Raw genomic sequence first — 23,216 nt, 5'->3', positions numbered from 1 at the left:
ATAGCTCCTTTTCTGGTCAAGAAAATCTAGATGTGGCTTGTGGTTTGTGTTTTGCTGCCCCTGAGATGTACTCACCTCCTGTCCCAGGACGCTGGGCAGTGGTGGCCATGATGCCAGAGGGGACTCAGATAAGCAGGAGGATGCAGTCCACTCCTGGGTGGAATCTCCTACATTGGAGAGGCTGCCTCTGCCATCAGCCCAGAGCGTGCTTCCCACTGCCTGCACAACCAATGGCTACACTTGCAGTTGTTCAGCTTTTATGGGAGGAGACCAGAAAAGGTGCAGTCTCCTTCCCAACAGGGTGAGGGTTTTGAGAGGAGTTAGTTAGAGGTGTTTAATGGAAAAATGTTTTTTTTTTTTTAATTACTATTGGGTATAGCACACCTGAATTTCTGAAGTCATCATAATAATCATCATAACTTTTTTATACTCGAGAAAAACGATTGCACATTTCATTCTGGATTAGGTCTTCCATTCTCATCCCAAGGAAAAGCAAACTTTAATGTTTTTTTTCTCCCAACTTCTTGTTTCACAACTGTGAGAAGCCCATCTCCTCCGATTGTGCACTCAGGGTGGGCTTCTTGGTGGAAACTGCAACTCACAGGTTCCCATAGGTCACAGCGTCTGTACAGTGATGCTCAGTGCATTTGTGCAAGGTCAATACACAATACCACATTCATGGTAAAACTTAGTGTTCCTGCAGAATTCCACCACGCTGACTCATGTCCCAAAGATTTTGTAACTTGTTGCTGTGATAAGTCTGTGATCAGGCTCCTTTCTAATTAAGCAATCGTGTTCTCACGGTGTTCTTTTAGCTTCAATATGTCACTTACTGCATAGATGTCTTCTAACCCTCCGTGCTTACATCTTTCTTTCCCAGGCTGCCAATGCAAAACGAAGTTCTGGATATTCCCCCCAAGCACTTCCTGAAACCTTTTTTTCCATCATTACATAAAGTGCTGGGTGCTCTATCTTTTAAGTTTGCCATCTGGATATCGCTCTTGATTTTGTCTGTCTTTAAGCATGTATATTCCGGCTGGATCTGAAACGGTGCAGCCTCTTGCCATGTAATGGCTCTAAAACGGCTCTAAAACGACTCTAAAAGCTCAATCACTTCAACAAAACTTTGGCCACTTCTTCACCATCTCACATCTTGATGTTTTGAGTTGCCTCTGCCTGTCACAGAGAGGGCAGAGAGGCACTGGTGCAGCTGCCCAGAGAAGCTGCAGGGGCCCCATCCCTGGAGGTAGTCAGCGCCAAGCTGGATGGGGCCCTGGGCAGCCTGAGCTGGTGAGGGGCAGCCCTGCCTGTGGCAGGGGGTTGGAACTGAGTAGGTTTCAAGTCCTTTCCAACCCAATCCATGCTGTGATTGTGGTTCCCACACCCGGGCCTCGCAGCGAGGGCTGCTGAGTCTCTCCCAGGGACAGTTTGGATACAGCTATCAGCCACGCAAACCGCTCACCTGCTGCTGCCCATCTCTTCTGTCATCGATTGCTTTATTTGTCGAACCAGGTTTCGTTCCCCAAAACGACAAACACAAAGAATTTAACAGTAACAGGTTTTCACAGTGGAGTCTTTGTTGAAGTAATGGACGCCGGTGTTCTTTGTTTTTAGCCTTTAATGTACCTGCCCACTTGGAAAGCCTTCCTCTGAAGTGGAATTGACAGACTGGATGGCCTCAGCGGCTCAAACAGCTCTTTGAAACAATGTATATTGAAACCGAAAGCTAAAAAGATAAGGGAAGAATAAAACGTTCGCTTCGGTGCATCTTCAGGCCAAGGGAACCCAACACCGTGTGGCAATAGCTCGCGCAGAGAGGGATTGCCGCGCTACTGGCACTCAGCGATGCCCTGAGCGGGGCTTTCTGGTCGCTGTGCTGACAGCTCCTCGCTGCATTTTTATTAAAAGCAGACCAACAGGCCCCAGACAAACCAAACTTAGGACAGAGGAGAGCAGAGCTCGGGGGCGGCTGTGACGCCGGGGTGGTGACGCGGGGTGAAGGGCAACCCCCGGACACGCGGCTTCAAGGAGCGGGGAACGGCGGGGCGCGCAGCCTCCAGCCCTAGCGCGGCGCGGGGGGCCGCGGCCCCGAGCCCAGCCCGCACCGGGGTCAGCACCGCCGTACGGGACCGGGCGGGAATCCGGCGGCGGCCACGCCCCCTAATGCATTTATTCGAGCTCATTAGCATGGCTGATGAGGCGGCCCCGCCCCCCGGCGGCCATTTGTAGCCGCGGCGCCCAGGCTGCGGGGGCGGGCGGCTCTGCCTTCGCTCCGCGTTGCTCCTCTCGGCTCGGCGCTGCCGCGCGGCGGGGCGCTCCGTTACCCGCGCTGTGCCGGCGGCGCGCTCCGTGAGCAGCGGGGTCCGGGGCCGCTCAGCGCCGAGCGGGCGGCGGTGGGCAGGGAAGGAAAGCGGCGGGCAGGGAGGCGCCGGACCTGGCGGCGCTGCCGCGCTCGGCTCCCCCCGGCTCCCCCATGGCCGCGGGCTGCAGGGACGGCCCGGGGCAGGAGAAGTACCGGCTGGTGGTGGTGGGCGGCGGCGGCGTGGGCAAGTCGGCGCTCACCATCCAGTTCATCCAGGTGAGGCGCGGCGCCGGGGCAGCCCCTCTCGCGGCGCCGGGGAGGTTCCGCTCCGCCCGGCCGCGGCGCCGGGGCCTGGGCGCTGCCCGACGCGCGGAGCCGGGGCGGGGGGGGAGGAAGGCCCGGAGGCGCCCCGTGCCGCTCGCGGGAGGCGGCGGCGTGACCTTGAGGGCCCCCCGGGAAGGCGCTGCGGGAGGGAAGGGGCGGCCGCCGCCTCCGGCCTGGCGCTGCCCGCGGTGCGCGGGTGGGGCGGCGCCGGGGTGCGAAGCGCGTCCCTCCGGGCGGCGGGAGGCGGCGGGGCAGGGCTGGGCAGGGTCGGGCACGGCGAGCCGGGCGGCCCGGCTGCCAGGTGCTGGTCTGGGGCTTGTAAAAAGCCGTAAGGAAAGGTGTGTGCTTGTCTGGCGAGGGAGGGCCCTCGATCTGCCCCTCCGCCGTACCCCGGTGGCTTACCTCGGTGCCGTGCCGTGGCGTACCTTCAGGCTGAGCTCGGGGCACGCAGGTAGCTGGTGCTTTTAGAGCTTGGCTTCTTGGGAAGCTGTTGTAAACAGCGCGCTGAGATGGGACCGGTTGCTGGCTGCGCAGCTTTGTGCAGTAGCAGGTACGGCACGTGGCCGAGTGGATCCATCCCTGCTGGCGTCCGGGGGCTGCGTGCTTCTGTGGCCCGCTGCAGCTGGCTCGGAGTGCTGCTAATGCAACGCGGTGTGATCGCTTTGGATGGCATTGCCTCTGTGCTCCTGTGGGCATCCAGACGGGTGTGACAGCAGCGTGTGGCTGGAGGGAGCAGGAGGTCGGTTCTCCAGTGCTGCTGTCTTGGAAAGTGCCGCTGAGTGGGTCTGTGGAGTCCCTGGCTCTGGCATGGCTTTTGGATAGTCATTTCTAGCACTGTCATTTGTATTAAAGACAGGAGGAGGGAAAGATTCTGCAGGGTGTTGTGTCGATTTCTGCAGGCACTCATATTGAAACTTTCTTAAAAACAAAGCTCAAGCTGCACACGTATGGAAGTAGAAGTTTTGGCTCAAGAGCTGCTATCAGTGCTCCTCTTCCAGAGATCTGCATCTGCTTTGTCATGTGTAAAGAGCTCTTCAAATTATTAGCTGAAAAAGAAGTGTTTCGCTTTAAAAGAGCAGTGTCAGAACAGCACTGTGGGGCTGAGCTGATGTGTTGAGGATGAATTTTCCAAACAACTTATTGTCAGCTTGTATTACATTATCTGCATTGTTTTGCCCTCTCAGCTGCTTTATCTCGAAGTGAAATCTTGCCAGTGTGAAGTGATCTTTAGCAGAAAATTTGGTCTTCTGGACAACCTGAGAAATAACTGGGGAATGAAGACCCCCTGTGTGGAGCCTCAGGTGCCTTAGGGATGCATGCTGTGTTTTACTTACTTGTTACATTGCTGTGGACAACAGAAAATGAAGTTTGATGTGTTGCTTCTTGGCTACAGTATTTTTCTTGAGCTCTTAATCCTTGTGATGGTGTCAGTGTGCATGATGCCATGCAGCCACTGCTGTCCTTTCTGCATGGTGGGTGTATTGCCAAACATGTTGTTTTCCTTTTAGGACTGTGTGGAAACTTCTCCAAATTGTTTTAAAATTGATTACAAGCGAGTCACATGCCTCATTGCTGGAATTTCTCAGGATTAAGTGGCGGACTCGTCATTGCCTCACTACAACATGGCTCAGTGCAAGGTTTGGCCGCGCGTCAGAACTTGATGTCAGTGAGGGATTTCAGCTCTGTTTTGCTTCTCTATTGCTCGCGATAAAGTGTGATTGTCACCATCTCAGTTACGAAGCTCTTAAGGAGGAACGTTTCTTCGTGTTGGTGAATAGTTCCCACTTGGACTCATTTCCCTGTAGTGCTATGCTTAACTTCCAGTCAGTGCTTCGGACAGTTACTCGTGCTTCAGGGCTGCTGGTTGCTTCCAGGTAAACAGGGCTGTTGTTCTCAGCTGTGGTGGGAAAGCACGTGTCCTGGTGTACATTGCCTCCTTTGGAGGGCTGTGGGGGTGGGGGGGGGTCTGTGTCTGAAAAAAGGAAATGGTTCCCTCGCGTGAGGTGAAATAAGCGAAGAGGAACTGAGGCTGCAGGCAGAACCAGTTGGGTGGCTCTCTGTGGCCAGCCCTGGGATCTGCCTGCCCGGCGCGTCCCTCCGGCCTTGCTCAGCGCCTGTGGTGGCGGCGCGGTGGGGCCGGGCCTTGTAGTGGCACCGGAGCCTCCTGGGCTGGGCGCAGCATCCTGCGTGAGAGCATCAGTTCCTGATGGTGGTTGTGCTCAAATCTGGGCTGAAACAGCACTGTTTCGGTCCCACAGCCAAAACTCTTCCAATGCATGTGAGCTGTTCGGAAGTTCCTCTTACGCATGGAGAAGCTGTGGGGCGCACGTTTGCAGATGAGGGCTGTCAGTGAGTGGTGACTGGCGTGTGCTTCTCGGCCCTTCCCCCGGGGAGATAAACAGAGCTCGCTGTTAGTGCTGGTGGGACAGGATTTCATCCTGGAAATTCACAATCATTTCCTCTAAATCAGGATGTGATATATGAACTTTCTGCTGTCCAGTCTGCGTGCTCTTAGGACAGGAAGTGGAGAAATTGTAATTGCGGAGTAGATGGCCTCTGCCACAGCCATAAACCTTAGGAAAGCCCCGGTCAATGGTAGTTCAACTTCATGCCGCAGCCTTTTAAAACTAAGTGCTGGAGCTAAGCGTTCTTACCCTTAGTTAAAAAATAAACAAATAATCCATCATGCTGAGATCCCAAAAGAGGCAGAAGCTTTTTTTGCAGGCAGCCAAGGCATTTGGGAGCGCGAGCCGTGCGGGGCGCACAGCTGTTGCCGCAATAGCTCCTCTCCAGCTGTCATGCAGAGGTCTGTCACAAAATACCCCACATTCCCTTCTAACTCAGCCCTTTGTAATATTCAGGTTTCCTCGCTCAAAGGGAGTGCAGCCTTGCAAATACTTAATCACCCTCTGCATACTTCTTAGCCTGCAGTTGCCATTTACTTCATGCTTTTTTTGGTTAGGCAGAACGCTGCACAGCTAGTTTCAGCAGCACACAGCAGGAATGCTGCTGGCATTCTGTGTTTCCAAGTATCTGCTCTGCAAAGCTGTGGGTGCCTTTGGTCAGAATTGTTAAAATTATTTGTCGTATTGTTCTTCCTTTTGGTAATACTGAGGGTTTTGTTGCATTTGCATGTTAAGTAGCCTCCACTGGCTCCTGAGGATGAATACCCCAGGGTGAGTGTCTCCTGAGAATGTGTTGGTTTAAAAACCTTGAGGTGACGTTGACTGGATGCAGTTCCTTCAGTGTGACTGAGCTCAGCTTGTCAGTCAACTTCATGCTAAAGGTGATAATGCGTGAATGTGTTTTAGACTACTGGAGCAATCTGTGCAAAATAAAATGTATGTGGGGATCCAGAGATTGTTTTTTGCGTGCGTGCTGACTTCATGCTGTATTTACAAGTGAAAATGTGCAATAACAACAATAAATTTCTTACTGCTCCTCCAGCTGTCAGTAACCAGTTCTGATTGGAGCTGAGCTGGCCACTTTACTGAACAAGCGAGCAGAGCAAATTGGAGGTAGATAGCTAATACCAGGCATTGCTCTGAAAGCAAGCATATATGGCTTAGAGATGGGTGGTGAGCAGCTGTCCAGATATGCTTTTCCTTTTCTTTTCCAAACTACAGTTTTCACCTGAACGTTAGTTCTCATTACTAGAAATACAACTAGAGGTGGGTTAACTCAGCATATCTTTTATCTGATGGAGTTGTTGGGTGAAAAAATGGCCTTGTTCTCAATTTCATGGTGAGGCTCTAGAACAGTGTAGTAAAGCAGATGGAAAAGCAGCAACTGAAATGCAGCTGCTGTCCATGCTGGGAGTTGGACAGACCCCGGTGTCTGACCATCCTGTGTCACCTGTACGTGCTGTGCTTGAGAGTAGAGGCCCCTCTCATTCCTGGGCATTCTGATGAACTGCTGCTGATAGGCAGAAAACGTTCCTTGAGTGAGCCCATTAAAAAAATCCAAGGAATAAAACGCCACGGATTCCAGGCTGCAGATTCACATGGGACTGTGCTGTGACTATATGCTAACATTGTGGTAAACAGCAGGGTCGTTTTGCAGTGAGCAGTGTGGTGTAATGCAAGGTGGCAGAACGCGGTCCAGGAGAACAAGCGTCTTCGTGTTGGCATCTACTGAGGTTAAAGGTGGCGTGTGTGTGTGTTGGGAGAAGGTGGGAAATGAAAATCCTAATCCAAACAAAGCTCTTGTGATGCAGTCACCTGGAAAAATAAGGGCCGGTTGTTTCTCTTCTTGTGAAACCTGAACCTCTGGCTCCACGCTTTCCAGAGCACTGCCACCAAAAAAAGGTTTGTATTGCTCAGTTGTAGATCCGCAGCCTGGCAACTGAAGTAGTTAACTGCTGGCCTAACTTACAGGCAAAGACGAGTTGAAAGCGTGCTAAGAGCTGCCGAGAACTTGGTGTGATACCCCAGTGTTGCTTCTTGCTGGGGCTGAGCGGTGCAGTCCCTCACCACGGAGGTGCCTGCAAGGCAGGCGCTGCGGCTCTGGGGCTCTGCAGTGCTACAGTGCATCGTAACTTACCCAGCAGGGATGCCGTGCATTGATGTACTTAGAAGGGATGTGATGAAAACAACTCATTAATAAGTGAGCTGTGTTCAGAACTGGGCACACTCCTTTCCCAAAGTGAAATTCCTTTGAGATGACTTAAAACTCTTTGCAGTCAGAAAGCACCTTGCCATGAATCAGCCCCTTCAGCAGTCACTTGTGCAGTAAGTTGGTATTGCCGTGCTGTTGGTTATCTGGGTGCTTCCAGTGCCACTTGCTGGCACGACTCCCCAGGCTGGTTGCCCTTTGTGCTTGCAGGGAGAACAGCAGCGCTGGCACAGAGCCCTGTGCCCCAGCCATGTGAGAGGCTCTCGGCTGGAGCTCCAGACTGTGCTCCAGGCTGCAGGGGGTAGCTGCTGTGAGCACAGCCCTTCCTCTGGGGTGTTTGAAGGGCAGAGATGTTCTGCCTCAGGATACCTTATGTTTATATAACTTGTTGGCGTTTACCGATAACATTACCAGCACTGAAAATGCTGTCTTAGCTCCTTGAAGTGCTGTAAGATAACTACCAGTTTTGTTAAGTGACTAGCTGGTAAGAAGCTGGAGTTGTGAGGTAGTCTCTTCTCGGGTCTTGACCGGTGTGACACCAGTGGGTAACTGTCAGTTGGTCCTCACTATTCAGACTGGTTATCCCTCTGGTTTGCTAGTCTTGTGCTCTCTTATGGCCACAACCACTGTTAAAATGTAATATCCAGGTAGATGCAGTGCATGTTACGAATGTGTTCTGTTTCAAGAAGTATGTAAAACCATTCCCAGCTGGAATCCCCTTTGTAACTGCTCCTCATCTCTTGACTTTCCCCTCGTGCTTTGTGTGTAACACATCCCAAGATGTCTGGACATAATTCAGGGTCACCCTAGACAAACCTTTATTGGAAGAGGCAGAGTGAATGGGATCCATATCAGGTAGCTTAGTTATAACTAACACCCGTAGGCAGTGTTTGCTTGGTCTGCCATACGCGGTTGCTGGAGTTTTGTTTTAAAATGGTGATGGATAGAAGCAGTAACCTGTTACTGCAGGTGTGGGGAGCTGACTCGTAGGTGAGCTGTTCCTGTATGAGCAGTGAGTGAGGCCCTCCCTGTTAGCCTTGAGCTGTGTTTTTCTTTCCGAAGTGATACATGCCCTATGGTCTTGAAGAATTTTTTTTCCCACTTTCTTTTTTTATCTCGTGTTCTTTGCTGCTGTTGTTCTGTCTCACAGCTTTGGTGCTGTTGCAGCTTGTGTCCAAAATAGCCTCTAAGGCCCTCAGGGGGAACAGGTAATATGAGAGAAAGTATCTTTCCTCTCTTTATAACTTAATCACTTCAAGTAGGTAGCAGGCAAAAAGGATATTTACTTGAGCTATTCGCTTTGCCTTTTCTTAATTGCGACATGCTGTGTGTATGCTGTAAGCTGGTCACATACCAGTGTCAGTGCCAAAGTCACTGTGCGCTCCGTGGTGCACAGGGTTGCTCCTAGGTGGAGCTGCCATAAGGGTGAAACCAACTGTTGGTACAGGTGGGTTGCCTTCAGGAGGGTTAGGGTGGAATGCGGCACAAGAGCTTCTCCTGGCCGGGTGAAGGAAGGTCACATATTCATGTGTTTATCTAGCGACTAATCGGGCACTGCGCAACGCTGCCTGGCATTGAAGTGAGCTCACTGCTTCTGATCTGCCGCAGGTGGAGGAAAAGCTGTGGGGCTTGTGCTGAGCTGGGTGGTGCCGGGAGGGTTGTACCACACTTCTCTCGTTACGTGGGGAAGTGCTGCAAGCTCTGGTTACGGGCTGAGATCCCGCAGGAGGGCAGGTTGCTGGAGGACTTTGTGTAACTTGCAGTGTGCTGACGTGTGGCACGACTGCCCCAGGAGTGGATTGGGTGATGTGTGCGGAGCAGGGAAGGTAGCAGGGACACGGAGCCTTACCTTGGTGGTGGTGGGGGGAGCAGCAGCCAAAACTTGAGAAGGAACTCCGCAAGTTCTCTGCAACTCCTTAAACCCTCAGAGTTAAAAATAACGGGGGAATGTTTCTAGCGAGGATCAGTTACGCTGCCTGCACGCAGCTCCGGCTGGCAGCAAGCATAGCCAGATCCACAGCATCTTGTCTGCTCCATCAGGGCAGTGGGTTGTCATCTGTGGGGGTGTGGGCGTGGGAGGGTTCACCCACCTGGGTGGGAAGGGAGTACGCAGCAGGACCCCTTTCAGCATAGCAGAAAGCATTAGCTGCTGACACCAGTGTACGTTAACCATTAACTTGGTCTTCATTCTGACATGTACAAGTGCTGTAGTTCAAGAGAAAAAGATCTTCGCGCAGAAGGTCTATGCGAAGCTTTGCCTCTCAGCAGATAAAACCTTAGGTGTACGTGTTCATAACTATAATGCCTGTCACCTCCCTTGACACAAGGCAAAAAAAACTTCCCTGAAACGTATGAGGGAAATTGCTTACTTATCCAGTGCTGGTCTGAGTGTTCTGCGACTGTAGTGATTGAACGTGTTGAGACACTAGTTGTATTTGCTAGGAAAAGATGAAACTTTAAAATAATTGTAGTTACTTCCAGGTTTTTCTGGCAAAACATGCTTCCTCAGGTCATACCACAGAACATCGTCAGTATTCCTAACTTAAGCAGATAGAAATTTGTGAACCTACAAGCAAATCTGAATATTTTGCTCTTTATGTGGCAAGTGGACCATGGAAATGGTAGGATGCCAGCGATAAGTCGGTGTGAAGAATCTGGCGTCTCTGGATGGAAAAGCGATCTGTTAAACGTCTTCTGCTATTAGACTTACTCTGTGGAAGGGAAGCGAATGGGATTACGGCAGCCTGTACTGCATGCAGCAGGGTGTTTCTAAATTGCACGTTCCTGGTAGTATTTCAGGGTTTGTCTTTCCTTCTAAGAAGGTTCTTTGTAATCGTGCGGAAAAAGTAGTTGCTGATAATGGACTTGCGTATGTGCTACCCGCACTGTGCTGAAGGAGGAGTTGCTGTTAGAAATGTGTGTAAGGTTTTCTTCTGCTAGCTCCCACCAGTACATCTCCATTAGCAAAATAAGCAGTGGTGGTTTATTTAAAGGGTTTTCAGCTTTGTGTGACATGACAAAGCAATTGTCAGGGTGTTTTTTTATACTTGTCTCGCATCTTCAGTTGCTGCTTAGGATTGCTTCTAGCTGTCGGTCTTCAGAGTTCCCTGGGAATGCGCTCTCCTTGCACGTTGTTCTGCTGCCTGCCCACCAGGCCCTGAGCAGTTATCATGACCGCGTACCCTGGTTGAGATTTCCAAGGCACAAACACACATGCTGTGCCTTTTAGATTTCCCTTACGCTGCCTTTCCCTCTCCTGATGTCCCTCATCCTTGTGAGCTGGCTTCTCACCTTGCTGGGAGCTCTCAGCTTGGGTATTCCGGGAGGGAGAGCATCCTTGTGCCCTGCAGAGAGGTCTGTAGGCTCTCTGCTGAAATGAATGATTCCCAGACCCTCAAGTTGAAAGGTAAACCTATATGAGGCCAAAGTCATCCTTAGCAGGTAAGCAGGGTAAGAGCACTAAAGTGAGAAGATCCGAAGAGTGGAAGTGCGTGTTATTTCTGTCTCTTCAGGGACAGGTTGTTGTTGTTTCTAGAACTGGAGTGTTTTCTCACCTAGGTGAGAGGATGGAGCAGGCAGAACGTGCTGCCTTGCTGCTCTTAGCTGCCTGCTGCCAAGTGACAGTGCTTGTTGTTGGCTCGGGTCTTGTTCTCTTAGCTGCTCCCAGCCCAGAAATCTCTCCCATAAACTAAGAGATGAGGCATGCTAAACCTCTGTACAAGCTCATATATAGTTTAAGTGCTTCTCTAGGTGGCTTCGTGCTGTACAAGTTAAACTTTGAAGCTGTGTTCTGTACCTGGATTATTGGAGGGACAATCAGCTGGAGGCATGCTGTAAAAGGCGTTTCCAGGAGGGAATTGGGCTGCTTGTCGCTAAGCTTGATTTGGCTTTAAATGTTACATGAAAGCAGGGTTTCAATGAGGTGATGTAAGGCACCTCTGCTTCTGCCAGGGGGATGTTGCCCACTATCTGTATCTGTGAGATTGTCAGGGAAAAAGAGCCTTAAACCTTTGCAGTCACCTCCTTTGTCCTGACATTATCTGCCTTTCTCTAAGTAGGTTGCATTCCTCGCATTTTTAATAGTGGCTTCCCCTCCTCCATAGCTGTTTTGCCTTGTTTCATGGGGCACTGTGAATTTTTAGACTCATGCTGCAGGAGCCTTCTCCGGGAAAGGAAACTGATGATCAAATCGTTCACTTGGAGCAGAACTTGAAAATAACCTGCGGTGTGCAGAATGAATTCAGTGTAATGGTGACTTAGGATTTTAAAATCCAGCTGAGCTTGTACAAAGGCAGGGATTTTGCTCATGGTTTGAGGGGTTTTGTAGTCTGACACAAAATTGCGCTTCGATTTTCTTGCTTGTTTTTGTATTCAATTTACAAATATTCTGAAGAGAATAACCAGAAGCGCTGCGTCTCATGCAGTGATCTCCTGTGCGAGGGGAAGTGGTGGTGATCTGGGAGAATGAGCTCAGCCTGCCTGGGGGAGATGAACAGCTTCAGCTCCAACCACTTGCCTCAGCCTTTGGGGTCTAACAACTGTTTCCTAAACCTGAAGCACTCAGACTGTGAGGGCCAGAACACATCCAAAGAGGATTTTGTTGCAACTCCATTTCTTAGAACAGCATGGTACTAGTGCAGTCTTGCTTCTGTTCAGCAAGTTTGTGGTGGACGCAGCCCATCTAATCACTTCTGTGCTCTGATAATTGTGGAAGGTTTCTTCTTACACATGCACAGAAAAGGAGCATAGGAAACTTAGGGTTTAAATCAAAATGTTTTCTAATGCTGGAAGAAGGCCTTTAACTGATGGTATCTGTTCTGCTCGTGTGAGGAACTTACGTTGGCTTTGCCATTAGCTGATGGCTGCGGAGCTCTGTGCAGTGATGTTATGGTGAGAGGTAAGGTTCTATCCAAATTGACTAAGGAAGAGTTAACCAACGAGAAGATAAGGTGACCCGAAGCCTTTCTTGTCATACTGGCGGACTGGCTGTCCTGAGACTTCATTGCTGGTTTCTGGAAGTCTGAACAACACTGAATAGTCCATTATTCTAAGTATGATGAAGTTGAAGAACCTGTTTTTAATCTATAAAAACGAGAGAAACTAATGTGCTTTCCTGTGGTTTGGGTGCAGAGGGCTGGCTGCTTGTGCATTCCACGCTCTGTTTTCTCTTCACTGAATGCCTTTACCACAAGATCACTACTCGCTAGAATATGGGAGCGGAAATAGCAGTAGGGTATGGTTTTTCTTTTTTCTGCTAAAAACCAGAGAGAACCAACAAAAACAACTGATCAACCCTCCTGCATTCTAAAACCTTCTCTGGGTAAAGAAATTAAAGGTCTTTGCACACCTCTCACACGTTTAAGACGGCCTTTGCTGTGTTCCTGCCTCTGTGCATTTAATCAGAGCGTTTGCGTGAGTTCTTGTTTGCTTGAGAAGACGATGAAATATTGGCATTTCCAACGTATTTAAGGCCATATTCGATTGTGCATGCCTGCATATAATCAGGAGGAGAATTGCGTGTTGTTATTTGAATTTGGAATTTTCTGTACGGGTGATTCTCATAATGAAGAGTCTGTATTCTTTTTTATGATGGGTAACTTTTTGTTCAAGGTGAGGTGTTCTGAGCCGTTTCTGAGAAGGTGCATAGCAAAGGTACTTCTTCAAGTGCTGCTGAAGTGGCATAGTATTGGGGGGATGCAGGATGCAGCAAAGGTGACCAGCGTGTATGAGTGCCTCCCTGCTGCACATGGTAGGACTGGAGCTGGAGTAATTTAGCTCAGTTTCTGTGAATACAGACTTGCTCAAGATGAACTAACTGAACTTGCTGTGTTTCAAATGGTTTTGCTTGGGAATTTTATGTTCGCTCTATTGCACGCTCCAGAAAGTCCTGGATTGTGGTCTTTCACCTTGCTTAGGATAGCAAATTCTCTTGCTGTGCTTTTTGCTCTACAGCACCAACTGCTGCTTGGACTGCAGCATGCAGAAGTGGTGTGGGGAACCTGTGAATTGCTTTGAAGGGGGCTGGAAAGCAACTGGGAAGAGGTTATGCTTCAAAAGTAGGAGCTTCCCTTCTGGAAAACCTAGTGGGACCTGCCAGGCTGGGAGGCTGAACTAGTGTAATGGAGCTGGCTACAGCACGCGACAGTGTAAGTTTAACTTGTTGTCGTAGGACAATGAGCAAAAGGGATCTTCTTTGTAAGTTGCTACTAGCCTCTCTAGAAATCTTTCCGTGCTGGGTTCATACCAATATCTTCTTTCCTGAGTTTGCTATCTGCTCTGATAGAGCAGATCTGCTCTGATACTGAGTTACAGTATATCGGTTTAAGTAACTTTTTCTTAAAGGAAAAAATATCTCAATTATGGACAAATCACTGCATTTTCTTTTTGGCAGTGTCTGCTCACAGAATCTGTCCTGAAGAAGGTACCTTATTTCATTCCAGTTTGATTACGAGTTAGTAAACATAAAATTGAAAATTCAGAACAGCAGGTAGCGGAACCAATTTGTCTTAAGCAAAGAGATATGACTAGCATGATCAAGTTTATCTTTACTAAGCCCTTGTCCCGCCTTGCTTTTCTTGTCGTGAAGAATTGTCTTCATGGCTTAGCTAATATGTTTACCGAAACTCTTCGTGACCTGTATTCATATGGCTCACACCTGTGTTTTCCACTTAGAGATGCTTTTCTCCTTCACTGTTGCCTCTAAAGGAATATGATACAGAGAACTCGGCATGTATCCTCCAATGCAAATGAGTGAATCATGTGCCCTGTCTGCTCCGTTCGGGCTGAGGGCAGTTCATAAATTTAGAAAACAAGTTTATTTGAGAACTTATGTAAATTTTTGTCAGAATGAGAGCGTGAGGGGACAGAGGGGAAACCACCTTGCTGGAAACCCCCTGAACAAACTTTGACTAACCGTGTAGTGTTGTAAAACTGAAGTATCTGAATATGTATTTGAATCCTTCATTTTTAAACCTCTCTGCTTTTATGAGCCTAAATATCCAAGAGACCACCAATCTTACACGTGGGATAATGTGCTGGTCAACATGAAGACAGTGTGGGAGAATGCCAAATGCTTTACTTTTTTTTTTTGTGATGTGCATCTCTTATTTTCCTGCAGAACTTGAAAGCTAGTTAGCCTGCCTGTATACAGAATTGTGCATTTTCTGCAGTCAGCAGAAAAGAAGGACCTTTATATAGGGGGTTAGCTTTAGGGCTCCATGAAAGCAATACTAGAAGTGCCCTCCTTGGAAGGCCTGCTGTTCATAGAATTGTTAAGGTTGGAAGAGATCACTAAGGTCATCTAGTCCAACTGCCAGCCTACCCCCACTATGCCCACTAACCTGTGTCCCAAAGTACCACATTGATGCCTTTCTCAAACATCTTTAGGGACCATGACTCCACCACCTCCCTGGGCAGCCTGTTCTGATACTGTGCTGCTCTCTCTAAGAAGAGATTTTTTCCTGATTGGATATCGAGGGAAGTTCTCTACAGAGAGAGTGGTGAGGTGCTGGAACAGGCTGCTCAGAGAGGCTGTGGATGCTCCATCCTTGGAGTTGTTCAAGACCAGGATAGACGGGGCCTGGGCAGCCTGATCTAGTACTAGATCTGGAGGTTGGTGGCCCTACCTGTGGCAGGGGGGTTGGAACTTGGTAATCCTTAAGGTCTCTTCCGACCCAAGCCATTCTATGATTCTGATATCCAACCTTAACCTCTCTGGCACAACTTCAGGCCATTTCCTCTTGTCCTGTTGCTAGCGAGTGTTAAGCAGTGGGCTGGGGAAGGATGTGAAAAGGAGAATGGTAGGATTGGGAGTTGTCTTGGTGGTCTTAAGTTCTGTAGGTTTATAGGGAGTCCACCACTATATTGGATGCGCCTTGATGTTAAAGCCCTGTTAGCAAATTAATATTGCAAGCCACTTAGGCAGAACTGCCTCTACAAGCTTTAAATGGTAGAACCAGAGGGGATGGCTGTCTTGGTCTGCACTATCACAGCATCTCTTGCTAGGTTGGTATCTGAAGCACTGTGCTTTGAAAAACGAAATACTGCACCTGTAGTTTCCTGAGAAAGGCTCTTTGCTGGAGAGACTGGGTTTTGCACCAGCATCCAGCCCTTCAGAGAAATAATGGCTGAACAAAGCACTGTTTCCTTTTAGTGGGGTTTGTCTGCTGCTGTAGTCATGTGTGAAGAACTATTTTGGGACCTGCTTTAACATCCTGTGTATCTGAATGCTGGGGGAGAAAACACGATACCTTGCTTCCCAGTGATCTAAGGTCTGCGTGGCACCAGCACGTGCCCCTGGCTCCAAGGGAAGCAAGTCCCCAGGCAGCGAGGGGCAGCCTGTGGATGCAGTGCTCGGTGCAGAGGTTGGCTAGGTACAGCTGGCTCTGTCGCAGAGGAGATGCTGCTCGGTGTGGGGCTGCTGTCACCATCCATTTGCTTTCTTTGCTACTACCATAAATGGCCATGCTGTAAAAACTCTTGTTGACTGCTTGTGGTGGTGGAGCATGTAGCACTGCAGCTGGATGTTTACTTGCAGCTTCTTGATGTGGTTCATAATAGATGTGGCTTTTTGTAATGTGAAAGTAGACATTTGCACACGGGGCTGTACTTTGTGGCATTGCGTGGTGTGATGCAGGCTTGAACATGAGAATGAGTCTGCTAACTCTTGACTCTGGCATGGTGTGTTGCAGGAGATGGTATTTCTCTGCCTCAGTTATGACTCCACCTGGTTGGGAGTTGGTTAGGCGAAGCAGCCCTTGCTGTTGAGATCATGAATTCTCTCCAAAGGTAGCGAAGACAATATTAACACACAACTGCTTAGGTCCTCCAGCTCAAGAGTCAGGTGAAATACTCATCTAAACATTGTTCGTGCCACAAATACTAAATATCTGTGTTCCCATTCTATGCAGTGTCTGTGATAATGCCAAGCAAGAAGTGAACTCCCCCTGAGCCTCTGCTTGCATTGTGGTTTGGGTGGCACTGAGAGTGGCACTACCCTGCAGGTGCAGAGACCAAGGGGAAGAGACACTGTGGCTGGTTTTAGTATAAGCAAATGTTTTGCTCGTAAATAAGCTTGTTTTTAGATAGAAATCGATGACTGCTTAAATACAGAGACTGAATACAGAAGACAAAAGCTTTTTTTAAATTAAAACTTGAGGACATGAGAATGTTTCCGTTCAACACTGTTTGACATTAAAATCTAAAGTTTCTGTGGCCAAAAGCTCTGGTGCTGTGCAGATTGGTCTGTCTTGATTTGTCCTCACTGGAGCTTCAGGATCTCCTCCTTTTTCCCTCCAGACCAGCTACCAGCCTGCAGGGAGCAAGGCAGCACCTGTCACCAGTTCAGCAGCACCAAACTTGCTCACACATCAGGAGTAGTGACTGTAAATTTGCTTGATAGCTCTGGTTCCTGGAATTGGTGTCTGTTCACGCTTACCCATAAGTAAGCCATGTTGTTCACAATGTACTTTCCCCGTGTGAGTGGTGCCTCTCGGTGGGGGCTGTGCTCCAGGCAGGGGTGGGTGGGCAGTGAGCGCCGTCCCTGGGAAAGCACAGAAAGCACTTGCTTGTATGTACACTGTAAATGTCACTGCACATCTGCTGGTTAAAAGTGAATTCGCTGATTGCGAGCAAGCTTGTGTCACTGAAGTACGGACCTAAGTGTAGTGCAGGTGTACAGACATCAAAAGAAATGAAATGCAGGGGCTGGAGTTTTTGCAGGAGGTTGTGCTCATCTGGACTTGTGGGACTCTGACACCAAACATGGAACAATAACTTCCCATATTTCACAACTATCAGCCTGCTTTTTTAAATTTTCTTTTCCGGCTGTCCATTGAGGATAAAACTTCCCACATTACCTCTTGTATTCCTTCTAGGAACTTGAACTGTTTGCAACGTAAAAGCTTCGGTGTGTGCGCTCTGAAAGATCAGAAATGAAATGCTTGCATTTCTTTTGACAAACAGCCCACGCGCTCTGTCCTGCAGCCTAGCTCTAATGAGAAAAACAGTCTGAATGGCACTGTCAGATGTGAAGGAGTCTCCTTTGATCGGGAAGTCTGCTACTGACGGTAGTAAGAGGAAAAAGTCCCATAATGACTGTGAAGACTTATTCCAGGGACATTAAGAGATTAAACTTCAGTGTGAGCACTGGTTAGGCTGGAAAGAAAAGCATTGTGCTGCACTGGTGTCTGGAAAGTGCTTGCAGTTTTTTTCAAAGGCGTTTGTCCAGCTGAAGCTTTCAGTTGCAGAAGACCAAGCTGTGGGTTCCTTTAACGCCATATATTAAATTTACAATCTTTTGTTTTATGGAAACCTAGGGCTTCCAAAAATAGTGGTGTTAGTTGGAGCTGCTTCTTTTGAAGCAGTAGTGTCAACATCTGTGGGAATTGCCTCTGTTTAACAGAGCTGTGCTTTTCCACAGGCATTGTGCCTCATCGTGATTTCAGGTTAATCTCTCTGAAATCCGTGCCAGATACCTCTCTACTGAGCAGGAGTAGAATTTCTCCATCGTACAGAGTTGCACGTTCAGTGGTGCTGTGGCTATCACGTTGCTCTGCTCTGTTTGGCTGACAATGGTCAGGTTCAGTCTTTTCCCCTCTGTCAGAACCTGATCGCTCGAGTGCTGTGTCCAGGTTGACAAACCAAACAAAGGGACACTTGTGTGCTGGGAGCCAGAACCGTGCTGTTGCTGCTGCTAAAAGGCTTTCTGCTCCTCTTCTGCCTGGCCAAGTCCCTTCCTTTTCACAATCGGGTGGGTTAACCTGACACCATACCTTAGAGACAAGGCAGAAAATGCTCCAAAGTGGTGGTGTTTGGCTCTAAATCCCAAGCTGAGGCTATAAATGCTTCTTGTTCTTCTATGTGGGTTAAGAAAACAGCATTGTATCATCAGTCCCTTGAAAAAACAGCTTGCAGAGAGGGCATTAAGGTTACAGAGCTTAGTGCTGGACTTGGGAGTGATCGGTGTGTAGGTGCTGTGCTCTCTTCTCGTGCCTGCTCACTTTGGGAGCCTGCCAGATAATATTTGTTGACCAGGGTAAATCTTCCTTCTATCTGACGTTTTACTTAGCCACAAACTTCAGGTAATCTGTTTCAGGAGGCAAACAAAAAGAGCACGTATTCATCTTAGACTGTGGAATGATGCATGATACGGATGTGCTGGAATGGCAGTTCTGGGGCCATTGGCAGTGCCGTAGTGTGGGGCTCATATATGTGGAGGCATACGGTCTCATCTGGGGCAGCTTTCAAGCTGTGTCTGCTGTGGTGTGAAGGAAACTTAAAGTGCCTCATTAAAAGTGTGCATTTAGTACGTTGTCACTGTGGTAGCTTTTCAGTATGAACTTTTAATCTACCAGCTTGCTGCCTTCCAGCTATTCAGATACCATTTTCTATAGGAACGCTGCATAGGATGTTTTCATCCGAACCAGTTTTGCTACATGTACTACAATGGTAAAATATACATCATTCAGCTTTGGATGTTGGCACACCTGAAGGATTAACAGACTTCCAAGAAGTCAATGACTTCATAGGTAGACAGCCACTTCTGTCATTGGCATTGAAGATTTTCAGGACTCAAAGTTAACTGCTTTGTGGGTTTTAGCTGGATGAGAATTTGGGAGGAAAGCTGGTAACTGTGGGCCTTGCTAATGAAGATGGATGGCTAAATAACACAGCTGCCACTTCAGCATTCTTGGCAATTCTGGTTATGACACTTTCAAAACTTAAAGATTACAGTAATTGTCTGTAGTCTATGAAACTAATGAGTCTAGACAGTCTAGTCTCGGGCCAAAAGGTTGGAGTTAAATAAATATGTGATTTGGGCAAATAAAGCCATCAGAACTGTGCTTGTCTGACAATAGTTCTTAGTAGATTTAAGTACTATTTTATAGCTCTTCCTAAATAATTAGCTTCTAATGATCAGCCAGTAAATTTTGGAAAATCAAGTACTCGGTGCCTCGCTAATGAAGCTGAACGTTTTCATGTTGGATGTTGTCCAAGCTGGTGTTCAAGAATTCCATGGGGCTTACTGTGGTAATAGGAAAAAAATGGTATGGAACCTAATGCATTGCTATCTCTGACTGCAGTGACCTCATAGTGTAAGTGAGGTGTGGTATGGGCTCTGAAAATCATCTTCACCTTCAATCACATGCGTGCTAATGATTCTTTGCCGTTTTTCTTTATTAATGGATCAAACGGCATATAGTGAAAACTGCTGGAAGCTTTCACTCTTTTGGTTCAGCCCATTTAGCAGGTTTTACTCCCTTATTTGAGCTAGAAGACGTGCCTTGAAGTAATACCATGGGTCCAGATGTCCATAGTTGAGGCCAGGCAATCTGAGAAGTCTAGTTAACAAGCAATTTGCTTGGGACTTGAATAGACTTTAACAGTTCTGATTTGTAGTGAACACTTGGACTCTCCTCCACGGTTTATTTTTGCCACGGTGTCAAAAGTTCCAATCTATACCGGAGCACTTTCTGTACATCCTTCAAGGAGCTGTAAAGCGGCTTCTTAAGGTTGTAAATGCCCTAAATGTAGCTTTGTAGCCTCTAAGCTGAAGTCTCTTGCTGACTGTTTTAATTAGGTCTCAGTTACTGAAGTGATGAGCTGTATTAATTGATTCTAAGCCTCACCCCCTTACGGTACTTAAATTTATAAATCAAAACCTCTTGTTACGCAATTGGAAGTGTTCTAATGGTGTTATATATGATCCAAATAAGCTCCAATCATTTGACTTGCCCCCAGCCTCAGGGGGTCTTTACTGAGAAACTTTTCTTTTTTCCACCTACAGCTGTAGTCCCATTATCTGGTTATACACCTTTCCTATAGTCAGATTTCAGGTGTAAAAAGGTGTGGGCTTTTTGAGGTGGAAACTCAGGTGATCCTAAAGAGCTCATCTGCGCTACGTCTGAGCCTAATAAAATCTTAGAGATGAGAAGATAGGATGCACAGAGTATTTAAATGTTCCTTGAATTGCAAATGGTTCTTGCATATATCTTTTGTGAAGCAAAAATGAAATCAAAACTAATCTGCGCATACAGGAGAGAGCATGTTTATAATCAGACGTGTTTAGACTTGAGAAATTGCATAGCCTCCTTCAAAGAACATTGCTGGCGCTTACTGCCATTAAAGGGCATTAACTCAAGGCTGTAGAAAGAAGTCTTAAAAGACAAGGAACGTGAACTTTTCTCTGATCCTGAGCGCTGAGGACTATTGCCATAAGCAGCCAGAGTCCAGAGTTTAAGGTCCGCCTAGCTTACAGCATGTCCGGGAGGGCACTTGGCGCTCAGCAGGAGAGCTGTAAACCAGAGGGAAGCGCTCGCAGGCTGCATAGCTGCCACTGCTGAGCTATGTGCAGCGTGGGGAGCTGTCAGCTAGCAATGGGAGAAATGTAAGCACAGCGCAGACTCGGACTGAGTTCAAATCTGAAGGCTGTTTTAAAAGAATTTGTATTTTTTGAAGTTTTTTTCAAAGATGTTCACATGAAGTTCTTAACTGAGCCAAAGGCTGCTCCTTTCTGCAACAAAATATGTGAATTAAAAACCCTTTCATCGGTGGTGATGTTACATGCATGTAACCACTATCCGCTCTGTCCATAATTCAAGTGCTGAGGCTGCATTAACACTTCACAAGAGTTCTCCTGACAGTTTATTTAAGCTTGGCAGGAAGTTAGCGAGAAGGCGTGCCATCTTTTTTCAATAAAGTATTTGCCGTATTTATTCTGTGAGCCTCTGTGATAGGAGCACGCGCTCACAATTTGTCAGGCTGCCTCGTTTATGTGTCAGATGCCTTTTCTCTGAGAGAATCTGCCACTTCTTCGTGGATCCTCGGGATTTCTTTTTTTTTTTTTTTTCCAGAATCCTGTAATTATCTGTTCAGGAGTCAGAAGCTCTCCAGCTTCTGCTGAGCCCAAGCCATTCTGTAAGTTGCTCCAGGGCAAACATGGGAGCAGAAGTGAGAGTGTTTGTGGATGGGACGTTCAAGTCACTTAAATGCAGAAATGAAAGGTGCTTAGATGGGATTCAGATGGATGCACTGGTCTTCAACATGAAGATGCTCCCCCTGACCTCTGCTTCCCAACACCTGTGGGAGGAGCAAAGTTGGCTTTGGTTTTAGGTACTTTGGGTAGGGACTGCTGCAAAGCCTGTGAAGAAGAGCTGTATTACATGGCTATGTACAATAAATACGTCTATGTACTGAACACAATTAGTTTTTTTTCTGATGTAATTGTTCAGTAATCCCTGTACATGGAGTGGAGAAAGGAGAGGTACAAGAATGTGTAGCTGGGTAATAGGATTGATTCTTACTTCAGCGTTTCCAAGCAAAGCACAATCTCTTGATTACGTTGTAGAGATCCATACGTATATTAGGAGGACTTTTGAGTTATACTTAACTAAGCCAGGTGTTTATTTTGTATCCTGGAGAATCTTATTCAGGATTTTAAGACTTGCACCTCTGTGATCTGCAGAGTACGTGGTGGGAGTCGTGTAGCGGGACTGCTCTTAGATGTTTAGAGATGATGTGAGAACTCTGCGTTCTCTGACATTTGAGTAAGCATGACCTTAATCATAACGATCACTATTTTATGTACATACAATGCTCGTTCTTCAGGAACAGATAAAAACTTTGCAATTTGATAAAAAGCAGCCTTGTTTTTTGCCAAATACCGAGGAGGGGCAGCAAGAATCATAGCTGGCGCTGGGGTTGCGGTAGTCCCCCTGCAGAGGGGTTGCATTGTGTGAGGCTCATGCTGTCTCTTTCACTGTCACTTCAGTTTAACCTTGTTCTGTTGTTGCCTCTCAGTTTTCATTGTCAATTATCAGGTGTTTCGTGTCACTTGATAATGGCGGTAATTGCAGTTACAAATTGCCTCTGTTTCCCTGGGTAGTCGTAACAGTGCTGGCAGGATGCATTACGACAGTGGGAAGTACAATAGATGGAGGGAAGCATCCCTGATGGCTTTGAAGCACTGACTGGCTGTCCGTGCTGTAGTCCTGGTCTTAAACTCAGGTCGTGCCCTGGGCTTCACCTGTTGGTGATGCTTTGGGTGAAGTGCAGAGGAAGGAGCCAGAAGAGAAGAGATGCTGGGGAGCCCGAGTAGTGCTGTGCTTCAGGTTACTGGGATGTGCTCCAAGCTCAGGCTGGGTGCTCAGTGTGTAGCATTCACCAGCGTGTTTGTTTTCAGTCCTGACTTAGGAATTACAGCTGGGAAAGGTTTTGGGGCTATTTGCAATGCTGAAATTGTGGATGTTATTTAAATCCAGAGATGGTCTGTAACTTCAGCTGGAGGGTGGAAACCCTTCTATTTCCTTGCTTTCAGTGGATTGAAACTAAACATTTAAACATGTGGAAAAAATTGAAATAAGCATCTAGTGGCTCTTTAGGAATGTTAAGCGTATATTTAGTAAATACAATGGAGATTATAGACACGGCGAGGATGAATATGTATTTTGGCTTGTACTGCTCCTTCAGCTTAGTCACAGTGGTGAGCTTTGCCCTTCCTACATTTTGCAGCTTACCTTGTGGTGCCAAGGAATGGGATCCAGTGGCTTTTCGGCTTGCAGGCTGTTGATGGCCCAATGAGGACTAATTAAAACCCCACCAAAAAAATATGCAACTTGACAATGGGCCTTCATCTTTACACGTAAAATGTTTTTGCTTTGCTAATTGTTATTATTAATTTATGGGGAGGGAGTCCAGCTAATGGAGGAATTCCCCTTTGTATTCTAAAAGCAGCAAAATGAGCGGGGGGGAGATAAACTGAAGGCACATTTTCACACGTTCTCCTTGCCAGAAAACTTGAGTGACTGAAACAACAATGTAGGAGTTTCTCTTATCTTTAAATGGAGAACAACTGTTGGAACGTACAGTTACGGTCAGCGTGGTAATGTTCCAGAGTGCTACAAGTAGAAACTCCTGGGAAGGTCAGGAAATCACAGGGTTGTAACCAGCTGCACTGAATCTAGTTGGAGGCCTGTAA

At 47.6% G+C, this 23,216-nt stretch overlaps 1 protein-coding gene and 1 long non-coding RNA gene across 4 annotated transcripts in view; one reads left to right on the top strand and one right to left on the bottom strand.

Annotated features, from left to right (window-relative positions):
- LOC110402092 lies at positions 450-3,154 on the bottom strand. Its single transcript, XR_002440892.1, has 2 exons — positions 3,029-3,154; positions 450-1,726 (listed from the first exon to the last, which is right to left on the bottom strand). It is a non-coding gene; the product is annotated as an uncharacterized LOC110402092 (long non-coding RNA).
- The window catches only part of RRAS2 (related RAS viral (r-ras) oncogene homolog 2), a 36,269-nt gene continuing 15,290 nt past the window's right edge, over positions 2,238-23,216 (top strand). Inside the window, exon 1 of one of the 3 annotated variants that reach the window (XM_021403775.1) lies at positions 2,238-2,578. In XM_021403775.1, the coding sequence (XP_021259450.1) occupies positions 2,474-2,578 (105 nt within the window). In that variant the 5' untranslated portion in view covers positions 2,238-2,473. Of the gene's footprint in view, positions 2,579-3,154; positions 3,177-13,344; positions 13,387-23,216 lie in introns of those variants that run through there. The other 2 variants (XM_021403777.1, XM_021403776.1) reach the window with 2 other exon arrangements.

Source organism: Numida meleagris, chromosome 6, assembly GCF_002078875.1.
Source record: "Numida meleagris isolate 19003 breed g44 Domestic line chromosome 6, NumMel1.0, whole genome shotgun sequence".
Taxonomy (NCBI): domain Eukaryota; kingdom Metazoa; phylum Chordata; class Aves; order Galliformes; family Numididae; genus Numida; species Numida meleagris.
This window is presented reverse-complemented; position numbering and strand designations above follow the sequence as displayed.